At 40.2% G+C, this 26,546-nt stretch overlaps 2 protein-coding genes across 5 annotated transcripts in view; one reads left to right on the plus strand and one right to left on the minus strand.

Moving 5' to 3' along the window:
* Positions 1 to 2,141, plus strand: part of PKD1L3 (polycystin 1 like 3, transient receptor potential channel interacting) — a 79,048-nt gene extending 76,907 nt beyond the window's left edge. The window contains 4 exon segments of the mRNA XM_042917916.1: positions 1,568 to 1,653; positions 1,655 to 1,693; positions 1,841 to 1,937; positions 2,067 to 2,141. Coding sequence (XP_042773850.1) covers positions 1,568 to 1,653; positions 1,655 to 1,693; positions 1,841 to 1,937; positions 2,067 to 2,141 — 297 coding nt within the window.
* A 1,048-nt stretch (positions 2,142 to 3,189) lies between these two features.
* Positions 3,190 to 26,546, minus strand: part of LOC122208681 (IST1 homolog) — a 47,255-nt gene continuing 23,898 nt past the window's right edge. For 3 of the 4 annotated variants that reach the window (XM_042919997.1, XM_042919996.1, XM_042919995.1), the window contains exons 2-10: positions 14,000 to 14,102; positions 13,409 to 13,589; positions 12,020 to 12,107; positions 9,367 to 9,450; positions 8,752 to 8,862; positions 7,661 to 7,861; positions 6,938 to 7,030; positions 5,785 to 5,833; positions 3,190 to 4,589 (exon numbers count right to left, since the gene is read on the minus strand). In XM_042919997.1, coding sequence (XP_042775931.1) covers positions 4,390 to 4,589; positions 5,785 to 5,833; positions 6,938 to 7,030; positions 7,661 to 7,861; positions 8,752 to 8,862; positions 9,367 to 9,450; positions 12,020 to 12,107; positions 13,409 to 13,589; positions 14,000 to 14,087 — 1,095 coding nt within the window. In that variant the 5' untranslated portion in view covers positions 14,088 to 14,102 and the 3' untranslated portion in view covers positions 3,190 to 4,389. The remainder of the gene's footprint in view (positions 4,590 to 5,784; positions 5,834 to 6,937; positions 7,031 to 7,660; positions 7,862 to 8,751; positions 8,863 to 9,366; positions 9,451 to 12,019; positions 12,108 to 13,408; positions 13,590 to 13,999; positions 14,103 to 26,546) is intronic. The other variant, XM_042919998.1, reaches the window with a different exon arrangement.

Raw genomic sequence — 26,546 nt, forward strand, 5'->3', positions numbered from 1 at the left:
CTTAGACTTATTGCCAGGACACTAGGCCTCAATTTATACTCTCATAACCTACCCAGATTAACATTATTTGCTGTTTCTGTCTCAATGGCCCTTTGAGGTATACAATGAAGTATACTTTTAAGAAAATTCGGCAGGTATAATTCCAGAAAGAACTGCAGTATTTGTTTATAGTTAATAAATGCTCATTTCAGACAGCTTGTATTCTCCCCCTAAGAACTACCAACACAAGTCTCTTCTATTCAGTATAAAAAGTATAAAAAATAAAGTAGGGGGGCGCCTGGCTGGCTCAGTCAGTAGAGCATGTGACTCGTGATCTCAGGGTGAGGAGTTTAAGTCCCACATTGGGTGCGGAGCCTACTTAAAAAAGATAGAACAAGGAAACCTAGATGAGGATTTGTAGCCCTAGCATATATAGATTTGATTAGGACAGAAAAAAACGACAATTCAAATTAGTGAATGAAGCCATCACTCTTGGAACACTTTATTTACTAAAGCTCTTAAGGAAGTAACAATCACAACAATAAGCTTTTGCTAACACCTCCTTTTTGACTTAACTCTTTTTCTGCTTTAATCATAATCATATACAATGTGAAGGGAAAATGGAGTGTACTTATTGGGCAAAGTCTTACAGCACAATCTGAGATTGTCTCAAGTTACTTGATGACCTAGATAGAGTAGCTATAATTAAGCACTTTTAAGTGGATGATGTATTGTTACTAGGATATATTTGGTCATACAGATTTCCATCACAGTGGTATTTATTATAAACATTCACCCTCTAAGTTGTTGGGCTGTTTGGTTTTTTTAACGGTACCCTAGTGGCAACAGTGAATGAGCCAAAATATCAAGGGAAAAAGTGCATCATTTGTTAAAATGAACATGTAAATTAAAATGCTGTTATGGAAACCACTCTAGTAACCCTGTATTTGAGAGATGTCTTTATGCTGAAAAGACAGGCAAAACTCAGCAATTACACTTTTAAAGATAACACTTAAAAAAACAACCAACTTAGGGGCACCTCAGTGGCTCAGTCAGTTAAGCATCCAACTCTTGATTTTGGCTCAGGTCATGATCTCACAGTTCATGAGTTTGAGCCTGGCTTGGGATTTTCTAAATAAAAAAAAAGAAAAAAAAGACTAAAAAGCCAGTTTTTATGGTTAACCTGTTAAATTTTATTAGAATGCTCCTGTGTTTAAAGTAGAGGTCATAGAACGGCAGAGACAGTTTTCAGGATTTCTGATGTAACCTTTTGCTACTCTTTCAAACCTCCATGTTTATATTTTCCAGAACTGCCAAAACTCACATGGGTTTTGAATTATACTGCTATTGTGACTCACCTGTTTACCTGTGAAAACACTGAAGTCAATTATTTTTATACCCACCCAGTCTATCATTCTTTCTCTTCTGTCCACTCAAAAGTATTTTCCTTTTTAATAATTTTGCTTCTCCAAGTTTCCACCAAATATTTTATGTGACTATATCCCAAACATAAGCATATAACTTACATTTTTAAAGTAGAAATTAAACTGACAATCTTTAAACTCAAAATTTTATTGTCTCTTTCCAGGTTGTTGTTTTAGAGCCAATCCTGGGTTCTTTTCTGATCCTCACCAGTGTCATCTTGATAGTACTTGTGATCATTAACCTTTTTGTTTGTCATCCTCATGGCCTTTGGTAAAGAAAGTCCCTTAAGGTAGGTAACTCTCTGACTCAGTAACTGAAATATAAATGTCATGATTCTTCTAGCATTGGAAAAGCTCAACTGTTGCTGCTCTTAGGCGGACATAATGCACAGTATTAGCATATTCCCTTTATTGGTCTCTGCCAACCATTTTTATAGGAAACCCAGTTTACCAAGACTGTATTATGTTCTATATCCACTGTCCTATAAACACCTGGTCCTCCGCTATTTAGCAGAAACACTCCAATGCCTGACAGTAAATCATAAAAGGAAATTTCCAGTATTACTATTCATACTTTTTTTTGGTATCTTGTGGTACTTTTTCTCTCCAACATCAGGATCAATTGTTAATTTCCCCCACTCTTCTCCTTTTGTCTTTGAACAGACTCTAAAAGAAGGTGCATTCACAGATGGTGCTGCAGAGAGTTTGCTAGGAATCCAGCGGCACCAGAACACATGAGCAAATGGTCATGATAGCAATGGGCATTAACAGTGGAGTTTCAAAAAATGAACTATCTTAATCATGTTCATTCCCACCCTGGCTTATTACTACTTAGCATATTATTACTTATCTTTGCATGGCACAGTTTAGAAAATTACCAATGTTTATATATAATGCACTGTTAATTTTGTAAATCACTGAGGAATCAAAATCCCCCGTGGCTGCAAGTTCTTCTGTTTATAGATCACAGTCAGGAAAGGGTTAACCCTGTAAGAGTGATAGAATAATCCAGCTCTGCTGCCAAACAACAAGTAAAAAAACACTCATCACCAATGTTTCAGTATGGCTGTCGGAAATACAAATGAATCACAAGTGGGCTCACAGCAGCTTACTTTTTTTTTAATGTTTATTTTTGAGAGAGACAGAGCACAAGTGGGGTAGGGGCAATGAAGAGGGAGACACAGAATCCGAAGCAGGCTCCAGGCTCTGAGCTGTCAGCACAGAGCCCAACAGGGATTAGAACCCACTAACGGTGAGATCATAACCTGAGCTGAAGTCAGACGCTTGACTGACTGAGCCACCCAGGCGCCCTGACAGCAGCTTATTTTAAAGATAAATGCATGAGGTTTGGGTAATGGAGAGCCCTGTCCCAGAGGAGTAACCAAGCAAATTCACAAATGCTATCTAGGCTTAAATACAGAAGTTGAGGGGCGCCTGCGAGGCTCAGTCAGTTAAGCGTCTGACTCTTGATTTCGGCTCAGATTATGATCTCATGATTCATGGGTTCAAGCCCCACATCGGGCTCTGTGCTGATAGTGTGGAACCTGCTTAGGATTCTGTCTCCTTCTCTGCCCTTCCTCTGCTCACTCTCTTGCAAAAATAAACATTAAAACACACACACACACACACACACACACAGATTGAAATGGGCTCCTCGCTGCTGCAGGCATCCCCATGACCCAGGGAACCAAAGAGTTAAGGTCTGGCTTGTGCCCAGGATGGGTCACTGCTTAAAATAATCTCCACTAAAATCCAAATGTGCACCTCATCGTTTGACCAAACCAAATTCAGCAAGGCACAGAATTTTTAACTTTATTATCAGCTACTGAGCTATGAGATAGATACAAACCAATCAAAAACACTAAAGTTGCTTGAAACAAGTATATACTTTACACTACACATAAGCCAGAGTCCTACCTTCTGATCCCAAAACCATCCCTCTGGGGAAGGACAGCCTTATCTACAGGGAAAAGGAGCACATTAAGTTACAATAGTAATAGTCTCATCCATCTAGGAAAGTAGTGAACTACAGCCACGTTTTTTATGGGCACCAAAAAATTTTCTGAAATCAGTCTTTAAAGGTTCTCTTAATCATAAAGTTTTCAAATGAAAACAAGAACCCTTCTTCTCCTGTAGGCATTCCAGCTCACTACCCAAGAGATTTGAGTACTTCTATTAAGGCACCTGGAAGCCCACCTTAGCCTTGAATGGTGACTTCTGCCCAACATGTGACCTGTCCGCCATTTGCCAGTAAATGCAATCCAACAGAACATGCTATGGGGAAAAACAGGAATTTATGCAGTGTTGCCCTCTGGTAAAAGGAGAACACAGCACTCAAAGCAAAAGGCCACGGAGGGCTCCCTGAGAATCCAGCAGAACTAAGAGAAGCCTTCAACTTTCCAAATAAACTTTGCAACTGGATCCAGGTAGAACAATGCCCTGCAGCAAGAAGTAGTGTATATGCCAATGAGAGGACCCAGCTTCCAAGAACTGTTAAAGAGGCTTCCAGCATCAGTCTCTCTTCCCATTCATATCACACCTTTTTGTCTTGATTCTTGCTCACCACAAATCCCTCTGTACAGAGGGGTTTGTTTCTAAAACTAGAACTTCAGCACAGGACTGAGAGAGACTTCATGAAGTAATGTCCTCCGTGTCCAGCCATCTTTGGCAGCTCTCCTTACAATGCTTTCACCTTTTCCCTGCGGAGGGACAGGACAGGTGATGGGCGAACCTGGGATCACACTCAAAGGAGACGAACAAGCAAGGTTGCCAAGGCTGCTCTGGCCTCGTTGACTCTAATTGTTAGTCTCTTAAGAGCAACAGAGAACTGGAAAGCAGCAGAATTTAGAGCAGGAAGAGAGCCCAAAGGAAAAGTGTGCTCAGTGATGGTAAGAGATGAAAAAGAATTGCACGGAGATTCTTTGTTACAAGGAGAAACAGTGCCTTCTCAAATCCCAGAGCCTGGAGGTTGCCTGGCTTAAGAGATCTAGGTTTTCTTTTTTAACTCTTCAAATCTCCGGGAAAGATCATCAAAGTCAATGTCCTCAGATGCTGAGGTGTTGGCACCAGCAGATGCAGTCGGTAGCGTGTCTGGCACAGACGGCAACTCTGGTAGTACAAAGTTGTCGCAGGTGTCCACAGGTCTGGAAGGGGGCTTTGCGGGGGCTTCCGGCTTGGGCCCAGGACCTAATTAAATAAGGGTAAGGAGCCCAGTGTTACAAACGCCAGAGAAGGGGCTCACATCCTCAAAGCCCACAATCCCCTTTGGCAAAAACAATGTAACTATCAAAACACAGAAGAAAAATATGATTAAAGATCAACAAAATTTTCAGTACAATTAAGATCTACATTCCCTTAATACAATTGAATCCTGTTTTACTTTCCTATGGTAAGAAGAAAGATTAAGAGAAATTCCAGGTGTGGTACACGAAACCAGGTACACAATGCATTCTCTTAGACTGTGCCCTTTCACAAAGGTCTGCTCCCGTAACAACAAAGTCCAAGGGGTGGCACTAAAATTCTGTTGGAATGAGCCACTCTTTAAGGATTAGGGGAAGAAAAATTTTATAAGGAATATTAATGTCTACATTGTTTGATGTAACAGAATCAGAATTTCTACTCTTCCATTCTGTATTTTACAAGTTAAAATCATCCCCCTTTCCATTTGTATCTAAGTTCTAGAAAAGGTGAACCTAAACTATAGTTTTAGAAAATAAGAACAGTATTTGCCTCCAGGGTAGAATGGACTGGGAAGGAACATAAGAGAACTTTCTGGGGTGATGGAAACTTTCTACACCTTGACTGAAGTCACTGTTACGTAAAATCAAAACTCATCAAAATATATACTTCTGTGTATTTTTTTCTATGTTAATTATACCTCAACAAAACAACCATCCCCAAATTTTAAAAGCATCCCCCCACCCTGGGTTTCTGAAGTGCCAGTAGTGTTTTATTTTCTGAGTGGATGGCCACACAGCATGCTTGCTCTGTGAAAAGTCACTGAGCTATTCACTATGGTTTTATCTACTGCCCCCTCATTAATGCCCAAGTTTGTTAATATAAACATGTATTTATATAAATACAAATAATTTTGATACTTCTAATACAATGAAAGTTGATGCAGCAAGAACATCAAGAACTTGAGGTTGAAAGAATAATACCACCAACAGAAACAAGGAACTTGAAGATTCTCTGGGGCCAGAAAGGTATTTTCTTTATGGACAAGGGAAATCCTGAGTTCTATTTTTGTCATACTACACTCAGGGAAAGGACAGGGCATGTGGGTAAAATGCCATGGACATGAAAAGTTTCTCTGAGGTGGAAGCAGTAATGAGAAAACAGCAAAAAGGTTCAGCACTGAGGGTTTCTGACTCACACTCACCAACAATCTGTGCAGAAGAGACATTCTTATCAGCATTAACGTCATCAACCTGAAACACAAATACTGTTACCAAGGGAGAAAGCAAAGGCATTACTAGAGAGAAAGTACTGAGATTGGTATAAGCCCCTGTGTTTTCCAAAAGCTAAGCAGAAGCAACAGAACCACTCCAAACAAACTGCCCCTCCACCCCCTGTACTCTTTTCTGATCTTCCAGCTAGACAGATACCACATTAAACTCTAAACCACCAAGCAGAGAAAAAGGAAATTCTTACCACACCATAACACCTCTCTTTGATACCTTCACCTTCTGTGCAGAGAGAAAGCACTAACCCACTGAATTCATCTCTCCAAGAACCAAGTCCTCAAATACTGAAGATCTTCTACCTCATTCCTAGAAACAGCTGTGGGCAATGCTTCAATGCATGCAAGACCAAACTTAAGAAAAACCCAAGCCCAAGGGGAAAACCAAAGGAAAGAACACTAAACAAGTTCAGGAACAGGAGGATCTCCCAGCAAACGCCATATCAATTTGTTTTCTCTGTAATTCATCAGATGGAAGGAAATAGGTCTCAAAAGGCACATACTAGCTTAGGAAACAAAGCTGGCAGAAAAGGAGCCCTCTAATTTGGAATCAAAGCTGTGCAACCACCAACAATTCAAGGAATGATTATATTTATAATAAGTTTTACCTACAAAACTAAAATGTAAAATTAGTAATATCAGCTGAAATTTACTAATGACACTTCTATTTAAGACAAAAATCTGGCCACTATTCCTTTACACAGTGTTGAATTCCTAAAACCGGTATTTTAATTATGATATTCCAACAGCAGGACTATACCAACTCAAAACAATTCTCTGCCCTACTCCAAAAAAACTAGGCAAGTGCCCTACGTGAACTTTCTAAGAGACCTTCAGCTCCTTCCTGATTCCTGGCTTAATTGCAGACAAAGCATTGCCACCAATGATGATGTTGCTGCGGCCGCCACCACCCAACTTCCAGGGTAATGTTAAAGCAACACAAGAATCCAAAGCAAGAGCAATGATGGTACCAGGAATTGATCAAAACTTTGCCTTCCCTGTGGCCATTATTTTGCTCTCTCTTCATGGGAGTCACTCTCCTGCTGCTTACAAAAGAGGCTCAACCACTTACAGATTCATACGATGGGGGAGTTGCTGGTATCTGAGGTGGATGAATATTGGGAAAAGCCTGGTAAGTCCCCATTGGCAATCCATTGAAATCCGACTGCAAGAGGAGAAAGGTAACATCAGAGACACGGCCCCAATTTGAGTTTTCTGAGGTTTGTTATATGGTAAGGGAGATATACATATATTCAGTGTATATTCAAGATATATATTGAATATATACATATATTCAAGAGCCAAAAAAGAGAAAAAAATGCCTAGAAGAATTCTAGATCTTCAAAGATCTATAGCCAAAGGCTAGTTTTCAAATTACTAAATTAACCGCTTCCATGTTGACAAGGAAAGATTATAATCAAACTCTATTACTAGTAATGACCTTGTCTACAAAATGTCTACAAAAGAGGTTTTTCCACCTGGTAATAAGCAGTATTCATTTTTGGAAAAAACTAGTATGGCTGCAAAAGGTCCCAAAGGTATTTACCAGTAAACCTATAGGAAAAAGTTTCTTTAACACCATCTCTCTGTATTTTCCCACATCATTAACTATAGACAAACCAAAAGACTTTTTCCAAATCCCGGTATTTTTTTCCACAATATGATCACTAATACCAAATGTTCTTACTGCTCAATCTTGACAACCTACAACTTTTGTGTGTATTCATACAGCCAATGTGTCTCTTCTTCTGTGACATTTTCTAGAGTTTATATCCACGCTTATATGTATACTTACTGGTCCCTTTGGAAGTGGGTAGGAAAAAGGAGTACTTGGAGAGGGCATGGGCATAGGCATAGGCACTGGCACTGTTCCGTCAGGTCCACCAACTGGTGCTGCAAAACCACCCCCTCCTCCTCTTCCAGGGCCCCCTTTCTTCACATCATCTGTGAATCCAACATCAATAAGATCGGTCTCTACACCAGGAGGAGCTTCTGCCTGAGAAGAAGAGAGAAACCTGTATCATTAACCCACACTGCAGGCCAGGTCCCCCAGAAGTAGACTCAGAGATGCAGGTCAGCATGGAGGAAGTTTACTGGGGTAGTCTCTTGGGATAAAGACTTGTGGGGAGTGAAGGAAGCAGGGCTGGGCAAAGGGAAAAGCTGGGCTGCCATGTAGTCATAGCAACTGCTCAGTCAATTCCTTAGGGAGCTCTGGAGCTGGGATGGGTCTGCAGCAGGTGCCCTCAGATGGGGCAGAGTCTAAAATCCCAGTTACTAACTACAGGCTGCCCCTAAGGAAAGACTTTGGATGAAGCAGCTTTCTTCTGAGAGCCACTGCTGGAGGAGCACTCAGCTGTGTATGAGCACCAGTCACCAATATTCTCAAGAGCTGGGAGGATAAATGCTTTTATCCTGAAGTGTATTTGGGATGGGGGGAGGTTGTCTAAACAGCATACTAAACCACACACTACACCCCACCAACCTTAACTGAGTGATTATTATTTGTACATCTGCCGTCCTTACACTATAAGCCTCTTTAGGACAGTGACCTTGTTTTTATCTCTGTATTTCTGTGTACTGTCTGGCATAGGGCAGGCACCCAATAAATCTTTCAGGATCCTTTCTTGCTTCAATTCAGTGAAATTCATTGAAAACCAACAATGCCATTTTGTATTTGTATCAAGGTCTGTACCTTTTCAAAGTGCTTTCATCATTCATCTCATCTGATCCTTAAAATACTCTTTGCAGGCATATTTATTGTTACCCAAGCAGAGAAAGGCTTAAACTCCCACACACAAACTTTAATGAAAAGAATATGGTTATTTTTAAAGAAAATGATATCCAAAGACTCATTTCCCTTTGTACTCTGAAAGACTCTAAACTCACCATGACCACAGAGTCGGGCTCATAGGGCACATTATAGTTCTTGGCAATTTCAATCAGATATCTCTCCACCAGGATCTTGGGTGGGGCTTCCACACTCAGTTTGTGCATTAGCTATAAGTAAAACACCCAGGATTAACATCTATGCCAACTAGCCTTAAACCTAACTTGTCTCACTTTTAAACTTTGTTCCTCTTATTTTATATGTAAATTGAGAAAAAAGGGGTTCAGACTAGTTACATGATTTCTTTTTTCAGTCACGAGACATATTGCAAAACCATGCCTCTTTCATGTTCTCTGGTTACACACAACCCAGGTGTTGCTAAGACTGATACCACCGCCATCCACATTTGAATTCATCCACTTCTCTCCTCGCTTCTATATCCACAAATCACAAGAGGCACAAAGGATGGGGGTGGGAGGGCCTCACAATCAGAAGTTTAGGGACGGAGTAAGGAGCTGACGACACTGCCAGCCAGAAAGCCTCTCACCCTATGAAATATGCAACCCTAGATTAACTCAGCCATATAGCAGGACCCACGAGAATCAACACAGGCAATAGCATAACATGCCCACATCCCTGTCTACTGCATCATGTTTAACAAGTATGTTCATTACCCTGTCATTCACAGTTCCAATCTGGTTGGTCCTACATAACTTGCCATATTCCTTGCTATACTTGGCACAGAGCTGATCAGCAACCTACAGAGAGAAAAAAAAAAAAAAGAAAAAAAAAAAGGCAAAACAGTAAATAAAAGTGGAAACCATTCCTAAAAACTACTTCAAGCTTCCTCCTAACAATAGTAAACATGCTTCTTTCTACTACAAGAATTCAAAACAACCAGGGTCTATAAAGCCTTAAGGGGTACATATTCGTACTTGTTTATCCAGCCATCCACTGAGCTGTAACTATGTGCCAAATTCTATTACAGACATTATGATATATGCTATAAACACAATGAACAAAAACAGACACTGTTCTTATAGAGGCTTATAATCTCTGAGGAAAATAGTCATTACTCAATCACACAAATAAAGATACAAATGCAGCTGTAATAAATGCCACCAAGGCAAAGTAACAGCATGTGCAAAGCCCTCTGGTGGAAAAACAGGGCCAATCCTCAAGCTGAAATAAAGTTAAGTGTTGAGCCCAAGGGAGGAGTGCCATAAGAAATGAAGTAAGAAAGGCATGTGGGGGCCAGAAAATGTAGAATCATATAGGTCATATTAGGAATTTTGTTTCTATCACAAGAACAACAGCTACTAAAGGGCTTTAAAGCAAGAGGTAGTGACAGGATCAGACCTGTGTTTTGAATAGAACCCTAAGCTGTTCTGACATAATGGTGAAGAGACTAAAGGAAACCAAAGTAGGTATAGAAAGAAGATTCAAGAAGTTACTGTAATAGTCCAGGCAGGAAATGACTGGCATCGAACCAGAGTGGTCCCAACACCTGAGAGCTCAGTGAGGAGGCACTCATTGTTCAATATATAGACCCGGTATTTATGATGTAATTTAGTCCTTTGTGTTTTGATAACGCTCTTGGTTGCTTTATACTATGCAGAAATTTTTTATTATATTAACGTAATCACTTTGTTCATGGCTTTTGTGGCCTTTTCCACTATGAGATTATCTTTTTAAATCTGCCTAGTTTTCTTCTAGTTTTTAATGAGTTCATTAAAAAACAAACAAACATATAAATCTGTTTCATCTTGAATAAATCTTGATATAAAGGAAAAGTATAGAAGAGGTTAAAACGAGGTTTTAACCCCGGGTTGGGGTTCCTGGGTGGCTCAGTTGGAGGAACATGCAACTCTTGATCATGAGTTCAAGCCCCACGTTGGGTACAGAGATTACTTAAAAAGAAAAAAGAAAAGAAAAAGAAAAAAGAGAGACAGAGACTAAAAAAGTTAAAAGTCTATATAAGAAGCAACTGCCTGGCTGCCTCAGCTGGTACAGCATGTGACTCTTCATCTCAGGGTCGTGAGTTCAAGCCCCATGACAGACGTAGAGCTTACTTAAAAAGAAAACAGAAAAAGAAAAAAGAAAAGACAAAAAGAAGAACCTGTTGCCTCTACTCTCCCATTCCTCTACCAACAAAACTCTAGGACTACCATCCCTACAGGAATAGAATACAGGAGGCTTACTCTCTGGGGAGGTTAAACTAATAGGACTCTGAACTCCACGCACAGCAGAGAGCAAAGATACTTACAACAAAAATTTTAAGTCTTCTATAAGACAAGAATGAGATCTTTGGCTTCCTCCTCCCACGGTTCTCAGAAATTCTGGCAGCCAGCTTACACCCTTGAGGTAGAAAACAGGATTCTGTGCTGACAGCTCAGAGTCTGGAGCTTTCTTCAGATTCTGTGTCTCCCTCTCTGCCCCTCCCCCACTCCCTCTCTCAAAAATAAACAGTTAAAAATTTTTTTTAAATAAATAATGAAAACCCACAGAAGACAAGGAAATCTCAAGGGGCATCTGGGTGGCACAGTCGGTTAACTGTCCGACTCCTGATTTCGGCTCAGGTCATGATCTTGTGGTTCGTGGCTCAGGCTATTACTGCAAGCCTGCTTGGGATTCTCTCTCTGCCCCTGCCACCCACACACACACATACTCTCTCTCAAAAATAAACTTAAAAAAAAAAGAAAAAAGAAAAAAGATGGGTCAGGAGGTAAGACTGAGACAATCTACAGAATAAAACAAAAAGGCAAAGATGTAGAAAACAGGTAACAACTCAAATGAATTTGAATACTAGCAGTCAGTACTATATCTGTGTTGTGAGGTGAAAGTTTTTAGTTAATGTCTATCTCTTCTGCTAGATTCTAAGCTACAAAGTAGGGTTACTGTCATATTTTGCCCACTGCTGCACCCTCAGTGCCCACTTAGCTCATAACATCAACTTGATAAATATTTGTGGAATTAATGAATGAAGCAAAATATGTGACCTTAAATTAATGTTAACTGGTTTACAGTTGTGTAAGAACTTTCCTATTTGAATATACTTAAATAACATTACAATAAAAATAAGACAAAACTGAAGGTACACAACACTTTTCTCTTTAAAAAAATTATTCATGTTTGCAAAAGACTGTTCTGTTGTATTATATAAGGGCTGAAAAGGAGGTAGAGACAAATTTACAAATTTACAAAGCCTGTTTCAAAGGCAACATAAGAAGTGTACAAAATATCTTGTCAAATAAGCAGAAATGATTTATGTTAACCAACCTAACAATTTAACAAACTACAGACATCAATGAAACTGGTTGTACTCACTATTTTCAACTCAGCCACTTCTGACTGGAGTCGAGGAGCAGCCCATATCAGTGTAGACACAGATTCAGCCAGACCAGAATCTAGTTCCCTAATTAAGGAAGAAAAATTAATAAAATTTAACATTCTTTAAAACAAACCAACAAACCTTAGCATCCAGACCAGAATCTAGTTCCCTAATTAAGGAAGAAAAATTAATAAAATTTAACATTCTTTAAAACAAACCAACAAACCTTAGCATTTGTATCATATAGTTGATAGCCCTGGAAAGCTCTTTCACAAATCTCACTGGATTCTCATAAAATACTCTAGGCTTCCTATTTTACTTGTGGGGAAACTCAAACTAACTGACAAGCCCAAGGTCACAAAATCCGGAAATGGCTGAGCCAAGACTCAAACTTAGGCCTTTTGATTTCAGATTCCTTCCTTTCTTTTCAACAATTGTCTATATCAAGATCAGGCCTTCCAGCAAAACCATTAGGAAAAAGGTCCTTGGGTATGTGAAGTAGTCCCCTAGTGCTGGTTGCCCACATGTAGTAAGAAATCACTATTAATGCTTTCACAGATTCCCTTTCTCAAAGAGGTGATTTGATTTAGGTCTTCAAAATGCATTATTTCATTACACTTACACAAAATGAATTAAGTTCTAGATGCCTCTGGAACAACACTGTGCCTATAGTTAACAATATTGTACTGTGCACTTAAAAATGTGAATAGGGTATGGGGCACCTGGGTGCCTCAGTCAGTTAAGCGTCCGACTTCAGCTCAGGTCATGATATCACAGTTTGTGGGTTCAAATCCCCTCTGGGCTCTGTGCTGACAGCTTGGAGCCTGGAGCCTGGAGCCTGCTTCGGATTCTATGTCTCCCTCTCATTGCCCCTCTCCATCTTATGCGCACGCGCTCTCTCTCAAAAATAAACAAACATTAAAAAATTAAAAAACAGGGGTGCCTGGGTGGCTCAGCCAGTTAAGCGTCCGACTCTTGACCTCACAGTTCATGAGTCTGAGCCCCCGTATCAGGCTCTGTGCAGATAATGCAGAGTCTACTTGGATTCTCTCCCTCCTTCTCTCTGCCCCTCCCCTGCTCTCTCTCTCTCAAAATAAATAAATTAAAAAAATTAAAAACCAAAATACTAACTTAAAAATAAATAAATTAAAAAATGTTAAGAGGGTAGAGATCTGATGTCATGTTTTCTTACCAATAAAGGGAGAGGAGAGGAGGGACACAAGGACTTCTAGAGGAAACAAATTTTATTACCTTGATTGTGGTGCTGGTATACGGGTGTATGCATATGTCCAAACTCATCAAACTGCATGCATAAAATATGTACAGCTTTTTCTATAAACCATACCTAAATGTAGATTTTTTAAAAAAAATACAAAATATCTTACTTCATAGACTGGATGAGGCCAAACCGAGCCAACAGCAGGTCACAATAGAGCTCCAGAATCTCCATGGCCTCCACAAGGTAGTCTTCTCGGATGATGTGCTCCACACGGATCCGAGCTCGTTCATCTTTCCCAGCAGCCAGATAGTCAGCAATCTCTTTCCTTGCTTTCTGGGCCAATTCCGCTAAGTCACAAATCGCATCCAGTCACATAGTAGCAGTACACTGAGCCGCCTGCCCTGCAGGAGACTTCCACTCCGACAGAGAGAAGTGCGTGTTTCTTCTACATCCCAGCTCACTGTTAGCAAATCTAGTCCCAACTCATCTAGTCTCTAGAACTTCCTCCACTATCTAGGTGAGACTATTGTTTGTGTAGCCAAAAATTTCCACCTCAGGAGTCATGTTATCCATTCCCTACAACAAAGTGATTCAGTCTAACTTGTCACAAAGGGCAGCAGTAATATATCTAAAGCTTCAAGGATATGGGATCCCTAAGACTTCACAGTAGTAGCCTAACAGAGCCAAATTATTAGGGTGCTAGAACCTGGTGATGTATTCTGGGAAATAAAATACAAGGAAATCATGCATTACTCACTTTTTTTTTTTTCCAATAGTTTAAGACGGTTTATGACTAATCTCAAATTGACTCGTAAACGCTCAGCTTTAAATCCAGAGCCCAGCATGCTGTGTTATTCCTCCTGGAAAAAGATAAGAAACACAGTTACTACCTTCAAGTTGAAATTAGTATAGAAACTAACATCAATTAGAAGGTAGATCAGCTGACACTATAAACCAGAATGGTTTTCCACAGGCAAAATGACATAATGTGATTCACATTTCTTAAAGATCTCTTTGGCTTGTGTGAAGAATTGACTGAGGGAGAAAAAGAATAGAAGCAAGGGACTAAGGAGAAGACTATTACTACAGTCCAGACAAGAGATGGAAATAGTTTAGAATCGGGTAGGTACCAGTGGTAAGGGTAGAGTGACTGGATTTGATATCTTGAAGGCACAGCTCAAAGATGCTGGCGATGGTTAAAACGAGTATTATATATTGGTGTAGGAGCAGGTTGATAAAAAAACTAAGCAGGAAGGCCTCCTACCTCTCCCAAAAATCTCATCAGGGTAGTGATGAGAAAAGATTATCAAATTTAGAACCAAATTCAAAAATATTCTTTCCTTGGGGCACTCGGGTGGCTCAATTAGTTAAGTGTCCAACTTTGGCTCAGGTCATGATCTCATGGTTCATGAGTTTGAGCCCCACATCACTTCTGTGCTGACAGCTCAGAGCCTGGAGCCTGCTTGGGATTCTGTGTCTCCCTCATTCTCTGCCCCTCCCCTGCTCGTATTCTCTCTCAAAAATAAATAATAAACATTAAAAAAAAATTTTTTTTTAATTTCTTCCCCTCAATTCCTCATATCCTCCTGACTCAGCCTTTGGGGAAAAAACTAGTGTACAGAAATATTAATATTTTACTCATGTACAAATAAATATACAAAGGGGCGAAAAGTCCAAGAAAAAAAAACTTTAAAATTCAACAGAAGGCTATTTACCAAGACTTTCACTGAACAGAAGAGTTACAGTCAGTAAAACCACTCCCCTCCACCCACAAGGGGGTATATCATTGTGCATTCCATATTAAGCACAAATCCTATGTTTCTCAATTAATTCTGGACTTGAACTTCAAAACAGGTAACATCCAAACAAAAGCTAGGTCTAACAAAGTAACCAATAAACAGACAAACCAAAGAAGATATCCAACGTAAAGAAAAACACTAGGGATATTTGTCTGCTTGTGCAAAAACCACTAATAAAAAACATCAGCTATGTTTTCCTTTTGTAAAATTACCTCCAGAAGCCTTTATACATTTAATAATTAACCTAAGTCCCAGTTTATAATGGGGTCTCTATGTCATGAAATACCTTGGATCCATTATACTGAGTATTTATTCAAATACTTATTGAATATCTCTACATCAGACAATAGCCCTACAATCCTTGCCCTTAAAGGAACTTATATTCTATTGGAAAAAACAGCTAAAAGAATCTGGCAACTATGAAACTGGTTAGAACTATGATTTTACAGTGGTTCTCAACTGGAAGTGATTTTGCCCCCTATAAGGATATCTGGCAATGACTGGAGACATTCTAAGTTGTCACCATTGGAGGGGATGCTACTGGCATCTGGTGGGTAAGATCCAGGAATGCTGCTAAAAATTCTATAATGAACAGGACAGCCCCCCACAACAAAAAAATTATCCAGCCCAAGGGGCACCTGGGTGCCTGAGTCAGATGAGCATCCAACTTGATTTCAGTTCAGGTCACCATCTCACATTTCTTGGGCTCAAGCTGACAGCACAGAGCCTGCTTGGGATTCTCTCTCTGCCTCTCCCCAACTCATGCAAACACTCTCATGCTCTCTCTCAAAATAAATAAACATTAAAAAAAGAAACAGATTCATGCAGACTTTTATACAAAAATATTTATCAACACATTTTAGGATCAAAAAACTAGACTAATGAACTATATGAACAAAGAATATTGCTTATTAAACAAACTATAGTATATTTATGCTGGATTTTTACATAGCCACTAAAATTTTTTTGAAACATATTTACTGAAGTAAAAATATATCAACAATATTAGTTAAAAAGGCAGGACTATATATATGAAGTACGACCTTAAATTCTGAGTTTTTAAATTTTTATTTATTTTTGAGAGAGAGAGAGAGAGAGAGAGAGACAGCACGAGTAGGCAAAGTGCAGAGACAGGGAGACACAGAATCCGAAGCAGGCTCCAGGATCTGAGCCATCAGCACAGAACCTGACGCAGGGCTCAAACTCACGGACCGTGATATCATGACCTGAGCCGAAGTCAGACACTTAACCGACTTAGCCACTCAGGCACCCCTAATTCTGAATTTTCTGAATTTTAAAAGAGCACACATATATACATACATATAGACAAAGGCTGAACTAAAAAGAAAAAGATGTAATTATTATTATATGTAAACTCTTTTCAAACCCAATGAGTTTAGACTAACAATAGAGCTAATATTAAAAAACAGGGGCACCTGGGTGGCTCAGGTGGTTAAGTGTCCAATTCTAGATTTCGGCTCAGGTCATGGTCTCATAGTTCAGTAGTTTGAGCCCCCCCATCAGGTTCTGTGCTGGCAGTGTGCAGTCTGCTTGGGATTCTGTCTCTCCTCTTTGCCCTTCCCCAGCTTGCTCTAAGTAAATACACTTAAAAAAAAAAAAAAAAAAAAAAAAAAAAACCACCTCAGGAGCATATAATTTAGAATTTCTATCAAAGACAAATAATATAAATTCATTTGCCTCCTTAGGAAAAAAAATACTGGGGAGCCAGGGTGGCTCAGTCAGTTGACCATCCAACTCTTGATTTCAGCTCAGGTCATGATCTCACGGTTCCTAAGTTTGAGCCCTACGTTGGGCTCTGTGGTGTCAGTGTGGAGATCATGTAAGATTCTCTCTCTGCCCCTCCCGCTTGTGCTCTCTCTCAAAATAAATAAATAAATAAACATTTTTTTAAAAAGGGAAAAACAAAACATTAACTCATCAGAAAACATTAACAATCAAGATCACCTTATCGTAAGTGGAAAATATGTAGAATCTGGAAAACCACAAACTCACAGATACAGAGAACAGACCAGTGGTTGCCACAGGTGGTGTGTGTGTGTGTGTGTGTGTGTGTGTGTGTGTGTGTAAAAACTACAAAAAAAAATAAGTATGGTGCAATACTGAGCAACAAGCTTACAACTACCTAGTAATTTATGACCATCTCCTTAAACATTAAAGAGAGAGAGCATGCATACCATGTGTGAGCCTGTGACAAAGAGCTAATGCAAGAAAAGGAGGAGAAATCTCTTCACTGGGTGCCAGCTCCTGGCTTTCACATCCATCAGCCTGTCTAACCACTACTCCAGAAACGAAGTCAACAGATGTATAAGGGCAAGATTTGGGTTCAAAGCCCAAATGCGGCATTACCCACAAAACAATAATATTACAAGTGTGATTAAAAATGTATACATGGTCTTGATATCCCTCTTAACTCAGATGCTGTTCCATCAAGGGCCAGTGCAAGGGGAGAGCTATGCAGGAGGACCTTCATTCTGCCATGGAGCTCTGGGAAGTTTCCAAGAAGAGGAAGGATGAGCACTAAGCTTGAAGTGCAAGCAGGGCTCTACAGAGAGGCAATGCAGCAAAGGTAACAGAGGCTTGATTCTCAATACTCACTTCTGTTTTTAACAGCCTTTGTGCGTGCCATTTAACAACTCTGAGCGGCATTTCCCTTACCTTTAAAATGAAGACAACAGCAGATATCACTAAACAAACAAACACAAGAACAAACCATCAAATCCTATCAGGCACTCTCCTATGCACAAAGCATCAGCCATATGCCTCAGCAGAAAGCAAAACAGGCAAGAAAGTTTGTGGTGGACAAAAGAGGAAAACTAGCAGCAGGTCTAATAGGATATTAAACCACAAGCAGAAATATAAAGACCAAGTGTCCAGAGAGACAAGTGCCTAAACTCCAAAGAAGGAACATTTTAAAGTGCATGAGAGATGCACAAATGAGGTTCTGGAAAGGGAATGCCTGGAAGAGAACAATGTTAGCAGGAAGGGAGGGGAGAAGAATGATAAGAGCAAAAGGCAAAAGGGCAAAAGGGAGAGATTTAGAGTTCTGTCAGGAACAAGAAAATTTTTTTAAAGTCAAAGCAAAAACAATGTATCTTCCCATCTCAATGAAAGTAAAAATTAATGAGGATGTGAACAGAAAAAGAGTACAGCTGATTAATACACTAATACATTAATACATATTAGGAAAGTAAAGTTTACCCCCTTAATTAGAATAGGTATCTAAAGTGAGCTAGACAATGAAAGACACAGGTTAACAGAGAAGGTAGATTAACAAAGAAGTGACTTTAGCAACATGAAATGTTGGCAGTTGTAAAGACATCTTTATTTCACATATTTGCCTAAGATGGGCAGCATCCACAAATGGCTAGTTTAGGACCATGCTAAAAGAGCATAATAGCCTGGAACAGAAAAGATCCTAAGGGACTGTGAAGGAAAGTGCTGTAATTCTCTGAAAGAGACACTTAACAAATGTTTTATGCTGCAAATTAGAAACCCAACTCTGTGAAGGAAGCTGAAAATACTGAAATGTGGCAAAGTTGTTTTTATTTCAATCCTAATCTTTTAGCTGGGAATGTTTGGGGAAAAGAAACTCCAAAAGCCTACTGTAAACATCTGTGGAAGATGGATAAAAATAAACCCAAATTACTAATCTTATCATTCAATAGTAACATTTATTCAAAACTTAAAAAGTAAGTAAAATCACAGGGCCTGTTCAGGGACTCTAACAATCAGGGTTCCAGCTGAAAACAGATAGCATCCACATCCTGGGTAATCTGAGAAGAATTTAATAGATTATTTACAAAGGTGTGGGGAAGGCTCCAAGAAACCAACAAAGGATAGTGTATTGCCCACTAACACATCCAGGCCTGAAGGGCAAGATGAGGAACTGAAACCTGGTGAGGGTAGCTATATGAAAAGGGTCTCCAAGACAGAAATCAAGGTCATTGGTAGAGGCATGCAGACAATTTGCAGCAATCTGGCAGGAAAGGAGAAGGGAAATAAATACCTAGTCCCCATTCCTCCCGCCCTCTGGTCTCCTGGTACTTCCATCTACCTACCCCCAGTTGGAAGGCAGAAAGAAAAGGGGCCTACAGACAGTGCCCAAGAGTGAGCCTCAAGAACACAATATCAAAAGGAAAGAATGCTATGTGGCTCTGGAAAAGAAAACAGAAGCTATCTAGCACAAAGACTATACCACACAGGACTAAACAAGCAGGAACCTAGATCTACCAAAGCAACCCCAGATTTACACTGTAGTAAGATTTCAGCTAACCAGACTAGAAAACTGAAGTTAAATGAATTATCTAAAAAAAGAAAACTGAGTCCTTTATGTCCTTTCCACACTAAATACAGTATGACGAACATAATTTAAGTCTCTTATCTCTAAAGTCCCTTCAACTCTAAGATTCCGCAGGATACTAGATATCCAATTACAGTGAATTTATGGAACAGGCAAAAAGCCATAGACAACGGAGATTAATCCTCAAGACATCTCTTAAAAATCTTATTTTAAGGGGCACCTGGGTGGCTCAGTTGGTTGAGCGTCTGACTTCGGCTCAGGTCATGATCACGCAGTCTGTGAGTTAGAGCCCCACGTCAGGTTCTGTGCTGACAGCTCAGAGCCTGGAGCCTGCTTCAGATTCTGTCTCCCTCTCTCTATGCCCCTACCCCACTCATGCTCTGTCTCTCTGTCAAAAATAAATAAAAGTTAAAAAAAAAAAAACTTATTTTAAAAAATAACATAACATTGAAGGGGAACCTGGGTGGCACAGTTGGTTAAGCATCCCACTTTGGCTCAGGTCACAATCTCACGGGTTGTGAGTTCAAGCCCCGCATCAGGCTCCGCACTAACCGTGAAGAGCCTGCTTGGGATTCTCCATCTCCCTCCATCTGCCCCTCCCTGCTCACTCTCTCTCTCTAATAAATAAATAAACTTAAAAAGTTATTTAAAAAATAACATAACATTGTTTTCCTGGAAAAAGAAACTCAGCAACTCATTTTACACAGTCTTTCATGCACCTAGTATTTATTAACCATTTTACTATATACCAGCAATGTGCAAGTTCTATATGTAAAAAGATAAAAATTATCAGTCTTCTTGCTATCACACACACAAAAAATTTCAGATCCATGAAACACTAAAACATCGTGAATATAAAGAACGTATATCTTAAAGTTATTAACATATAAACAAGTCACCAATAAAAAAATAACCTGACTAAAAAATGAGCAATGGACTTTGAAGAGACATTTCTCCAAAAGTAATATGCAAATGGCCAACAGGCATATGAAAAATGTTCAATTTCACTAATCATTAGAGAGATGCAATCAAACCCACTAGGAGATAACACTTCACACCCATCAGAATGGCTACTATTAAACAAAAAAAAAAGGTGTTGGCAAGGATGTGGAAAAACTGGAGCCCTTGTGTACCGTTGTTGGTCAGACTGTGAAGAGGGGTACCACTATGGAAAACAGTATGGTAGTTCTTAAAAAATTGAAAATAGAACTACCATGTGATCCAGCAATCCCACTTCTGGGTACATATCCAACAGAAGTGAAAAAAGAATCTCAAAGAGATATACACACACCCATATTCATAGCAGCATTATTCACTACAGCCACGAGGTGAATGTAACCCCTATGTACACTGACAGATGGATAAACAAAAAGTACTATTTATGTTTATTTATGTGTTTTGACACACATACAATAGGATATTATTAGTACAATCTGCGTCCATGTTGTAGCAGGATTTCCTCCCTTTATAAAGGGATGAATGATATTCTATTATTCTAATATTCTAAAATACAAGTCTACTAGTATTTAATAAAATGTATGCCTTAATGTGTAAGATAAATGTACATATATACCTTAGGACCTGGCAATCCATTCCTGAACGTATACCCTAAAAGGAACGTGTACAGAGGGCCATGAAAACATATGTATAAGGATTCTGTGGTAGTAAGGTGGTAGAGGAAAACAAAGTGTCCATTATAAGAGGACAAATAAAATGTGACAGAAGCATAGGACAGACTGCTCATGCAGCAGTCAGATTAATGAACTAGCTATACTCAGAGCAACCTGTGTAGTCCTTTAAAAAACAAGCAAAAAGCAAACAACAGGGTTCCAGGTTCAGTGCCTCTCCCGCCGAATAAAGCTATATGACCTGAACAGAATGTATGGAGCAGCTATTTGAAGACTCTGAAAAAACTGTGATAGTAGCTAGATGGAAAAGACCAGAATCTGAAGAGCCATAAAATGGCAGTGAGTTTATCACTTTTCTTCCCTCTGATATATTTCCTGGCCTAGAAGCAAGGCAGCCTGAAAACCAAAACTGAGGATCAGCACGGAAAGGAAAAAACCTTAAGAGAAGCTCTCTAATCCTGGTTTGAGGAACTGGAAAGGGGTCCTCTGGTGGGGACAGAAAGTGGGTCAACTACATCAAAGTGGGTCAACTATACCAACTCACCTGGGAAAAGACAGTTATCACACATCAATGCTGAGATTACACAGATGTTGGAACTGTGAATTAAATGACAAAGACTTTATGCGGCGTCTGGGTGGCTCAGGTCATGATCTCGGGAATTTGAGCCCTGCATAAGGCTCTGTGCTGACAGCTCAGCGCATGACACCTGCTTTGGATTCTGTCTCCCTCTCTCTCTTCCCCTCCCCTGCTCCAGCTCATCTCTCTCTCTCCCTCACAAAAAAAATAAACACTGAAAAAAAAATTACAAATAAAAAAAAAAAAAATGAGGGAGACTTTATAAAGCAACTGCTATAAAAAATGCTGCAACAGGGGTACGTGGGTGGCTCAGTTGGTTGAGTGTCCAACTTTGGCTCAGGTCATGATCTCAGGTCATGAGTTCGAGCCCCGAATCGGGCTCTGCGCTGACAGCTTGCAGGCTGGAGCCTGCTTCGTATTCTGTGTCTCTTTCTCTCTCTCTGCTCCTCCCCTGCTTGTGCTCTGTCTCTCTTAAAAATAAACATTAAAAAAACATTTCTAAAAAATGCTGCAAAAAGGTGAATACTCTTGAAATAAATGGATATAAAGTCTCAGAAAAGAAATAAAAGATACAAAGAGGAAACAGAAACTTTAGAACTGAAAAAGACAGTAACCAAGGTAAGAAACTCACTGGTGGGCTCAGTAGCAGAATAGAAATGACAGAGGACAGAGCCAGGGCACTTGGAAGATAGATCAATACAGAGTAGCCAATCTGAAAAAGAGATTTAATTTTTTTTTTTTTTAAAGTGAACAAAGTATCAGAGACCTGTAGCACAACAGCAAAAGCCCTCAGAGTCCCAGAAAGATGGAAAAAAATAGTGTGGTACCCAAAAATTGTAAAAAACTATAGGCTGAAAACTGCAAATTTAGCAAAAAGCTTAAATCTACAGATTGAAAAAGCTTAGGAAATTCAAATCAGAATAAACCCAAAGAAATGTATGCCCAGACTCATAATCAAACTGCTGAAAGCTAAAGACAAATTTGTAAAATACTGAAAGCAGCCAGAGAAAAATGCATTGCCTATTCTATTCAATGACCATGAATTTCACTTCAGAAACCATGGAAGCCAAAAAGTGGAATAGTATTTCTAAACTGCTGAAAGAACTGTTTGCCAGGAATTGTATATCCACTGAAAATATTCTTCAGAAATAAAGGTGAAATAAAGTCATTTTCAGATGAAGGAAAACTAATAAAAGAATTTGTCACCAAACCTGCTCTAAAGAAGTTTTCCAGGCAGAAGGAAGTGATATCAAAAGAAAACTTGGAAGATTAAAATAAAGGAAGAAATGGCAAATATCTGGGAAATCTAACAGATGACTCTTGAGTCTCTTAAAATTTATTTTACAGTTAAAAGCAAAACTAGTAACATTGTCTAATGCGGTTTTTGAAGTATACAGATGTAATGCATAAGTACAACATAATGAACTAAAAGCTAAAACATGATGTTTCTGTATTCCACAATAAATAAATGGCAAAATACTGACTACAAGTAGACTGTGAAAGTACATCTATTATAATCCCTAGAGTGACCTATAAACCATTCCATACAAAAAAATACCAAAAAACTTGTGACTTTAAACTAGAATACTAAAGTGTTCAAATAACCCCAAAGGCAGGAAAGAAGAAACAGAAAGAAAAACAGAGGAATAGAAAACATAATAAAATGGACCTAAATTCAATGGACCTAATTACGTAGAAATGGTCTAAAACAACAATTTAAAGACAGAGATTGTCCGAATCATCCAAAAAATGGTCCATCTATATACTATCAACAAGAAACTCACTTTGATATAATGAATATATTAAAAGTAAAAGGATGAGGGGCACCTGGGTGGCTCAGTCAGTTAAGCGTCTGACTTCAGCTCAGGTCATGATCTCGCAGTTCATGAGTTCAAGCCCCGCATCAGGCTGTCTGCTCTCATCACAGAGCCCACTTCAGATCCTCTGACTCCCTCTCTCTCTGCCCCCTCCCATATTCACACTTACCTGTCTCTCAAAAATAAACATTTAAAAAATAAAAAGCAAAAGTAAAAGGATGAAAAGGGGTGTATCATGCAAACATAGAAAAAAAAAAGTTGGAAGTTTCTATCTTTTGACACCCCTCCACCTATTTTAGTACAAACTTCCAGTTGTAAAATAAAGTCATGAGGAAGTAAATGTAGGGATTAGTTAATAATACTACACTGCATATTTGAAAGTTGCTGAGAATAGATCTTAAAATTTGTTATGAGACGCCTGGGTGGCTCAGTTAGTTAAGCATCTGACTCGATTTTGGCTCAGGTCATGATCTCAGGGTTTGTGAGTTTGAGCCCTGACTGGGCTCTGTGCTGATGGTGCAGAACCTACTTGGGATTCATATTCATTCTCTCTCTCTCTCTCTCTCTCTCTCCCCCTCCCTCTCTCTCTCTCCCCTTCTCTCTCTCAAAATAAATAAATTAAAAAATAAACTAAAGAAAAAAAAGGGGGGGAACAGGGCACCTGGGTGGCTCAGTAGGTTACGTGTCTGACTCTTTATTTCAGCTCAGGTCATGATCACACAGTTCTTGAGTTCAAGTCCCAACAATTGCACAGTCAGTGCAGAGCCTGCTTGGGATTCTCTCTCTCTTTGCCCCTTCCCACTTGTGCTCTTACTCTAAGTAAACAAAAAAAACTTAAAAAAAAAAAAAAAGTTAAAAAAGAAAAAAAATAAAGGGGCACCTGGGTGGCTCAGTTGGTGAAGTGTCTAACTTCAGCTCAGATCTTGGCTCAGGTTCATGGGATTCTCTCCCTCTCTGTGCTCCTCCCCTGCTTGCCTCCCTCCTCCCCACTCCCTTCCACCAATAATAAATTAAAAAGAAAAAAGTTAAAGTTAGTTGTAGAGACTATATTAATTTTAGACCAAGTAGTTTTCAGAACAAGGAAAACGAAGAATAGAAAAGGAACATTAAATAATGATAAAAAAGTGAATTTACCAAGGAAATACAACAATCCTAATAATAAATGCACCTAAAAGTAATGCTTTAAAATACATGAAACAAAAACTGACAGGAAAGGAGAAATAAATCCCTAATTACAGATGGAGACTTCCACATGCCTTCCTCAGTAACTGATCAAACTGGTGGAATATCAGCAAGGAAATACAAAAACTGTATCTCATTGATAATTACTAAACACTCCAGCCAACCCAGTAATCATGTACATGGAAAACACTTGAATGTAGACCATATCCTAGGCTAAAAAAAAAAAAAACCTTAACAGAACACAACAGAAGTCACACAGAGTATGATCTTAAACCATATGGTGAGAGACTAAGAGAAAAATTACCAGGTGTACTCACAACTGCAAAGAAAAGACCCCCCCCCCCCCCCCCCCCCCCCCCCCGCCGTTCCCAGAACCAGCTGACCTAAAGGCAGGAACCAATCAAGTTCTGCTGAGTGGTTTGAAAAAAAGGCGGGAACCAATCAAGTTCTGCTGAGTGTTCAAATTTAAATGTCAACCAATAACAGCTCTGTAACCGCAAAAAAAACCCTAACTTGTTTGTGCCTGTCTATAAAAGAAGCTGTAAGATTCTCGCTCGGGGCCTCTTAGCGTCACCGGCAACGAGAGTGCGGAGGACCGGGTTCGAACCTACAATAAATGACCCTTGCCGCTTGGCTTTGACTCTGGACTCTGGTGGTTTGTTTTCGGGGGGTCTCTCGAATCGGGGAATATCATTTGGGGGCTCATCCGGGATCCCCCCCAAACCCACCAGACCCCAAGTCAACGGGTCATCCCTGAGACCGATCGGTAAGTGAGCCGGCTCTGTCTGTTTCTGTTTGTTCGTTTCTGGCTCTCCCACGCGGGATCTGTATCGGTGACTGACACAGCCCTGGCGGACGTGCTATAGGGCAGTTGGTCAGGTCCAGTAGGAGACGTCCACTGGCACCCGTCTGGGGCACCTTTTTGGGCCCATCGGAATTTTTCTGTTCGGGTGGCGGACACCTGAAACGCGCTAGCGATCTAAGTGTTGTGTTCTCTATTCTATAACCTTTAAGTGTTAAACTCCTTCTCTTTCACAGATGACCTGGCCTGGCCCAGCCAGAAATCCTCATAACTTTACTGTTTCTCCTTTTAATCCTTTCCTCCACCTCCAGGATACAGATGGGCCAATCTCAAAGCACTCCTCTTTCTCTCCTCGTTGCTAACTTCAGGGATGTTAGAACCAGAGGACAGACTTTGAGTTTAGACATCCGGCGGGGAAAATTAATAACCCTCTGCTGCTCCGAATGGCCAACCTTCGGTGTTGGATGGCCAACCGAAGGAACTTTCTGCCTCCCTATAATTGCTAAGGTGAAATCAAAGATTTTTCTACTGGGTCGCAAGGGACACCCGGATCAGATTCCCTACATTCTTGTATGGCGGAATTTAGTGGAAAATCCACCCCCTTGGTTGGCCCCCTTCCTATCCTCGAGAACGTGTAAGGTCCTTGCCATGCGGCCTGCAGATCCCCCAAAATCAAGGACGCCAGCCACGCCCTTGTATCCCATATTGCCCGATAGTCAGGACCTACGATCCCTAGACCCTCCACCCTATCATCCCCCTCCCCTCGTACCCCAGGCCCTGCCCGCAGCAGCCGCCCCACCAGTCGCCCCGCTAGTTGCCCCCCCAGGGTAACGGGGAGGACAGGAAGCGGAACAGCTGCTGGAACCAGGAGGATGGGAGGCAGCAGCCACGCCGGGCCCCATTGAAAACAACCACAAGGGGCCAGCCAGCCGAACCCGCGGGTGCACCCAGCGTGAGCCAAACCCTCGCCTCCCCGACTCCACTGTGGCCCTACCCCTGCGGGAAATAGGACCCCCCGATGAAACAGACAACCCCCGACTCCAGTATTGGCCCTTTTCCACGAGTGACCTTTATAACTGGAAAACACAGAACGCTCGATTCTCTGATAACCCTAAAGACCTAATAGCTCTTGTAGACAGTGTCATGTTCACCCACCAGCCCACCTGGGACGACTGTCA

The sequence above is a fragment of the Panthera leo genome, chromosome E2 (assembly GCF_018350215.1).
Source record: "Panthera leo isolate Ple1 chromosome E2, P.leo_Ple1_pat1.1, whole genome shotgun sequence".
NCBI classification, from domain to species: Eukaryota; Metazoa; Chordata; class Mammalia; order Carnivora; family Felidae; genus Panthera; species Panthera leo.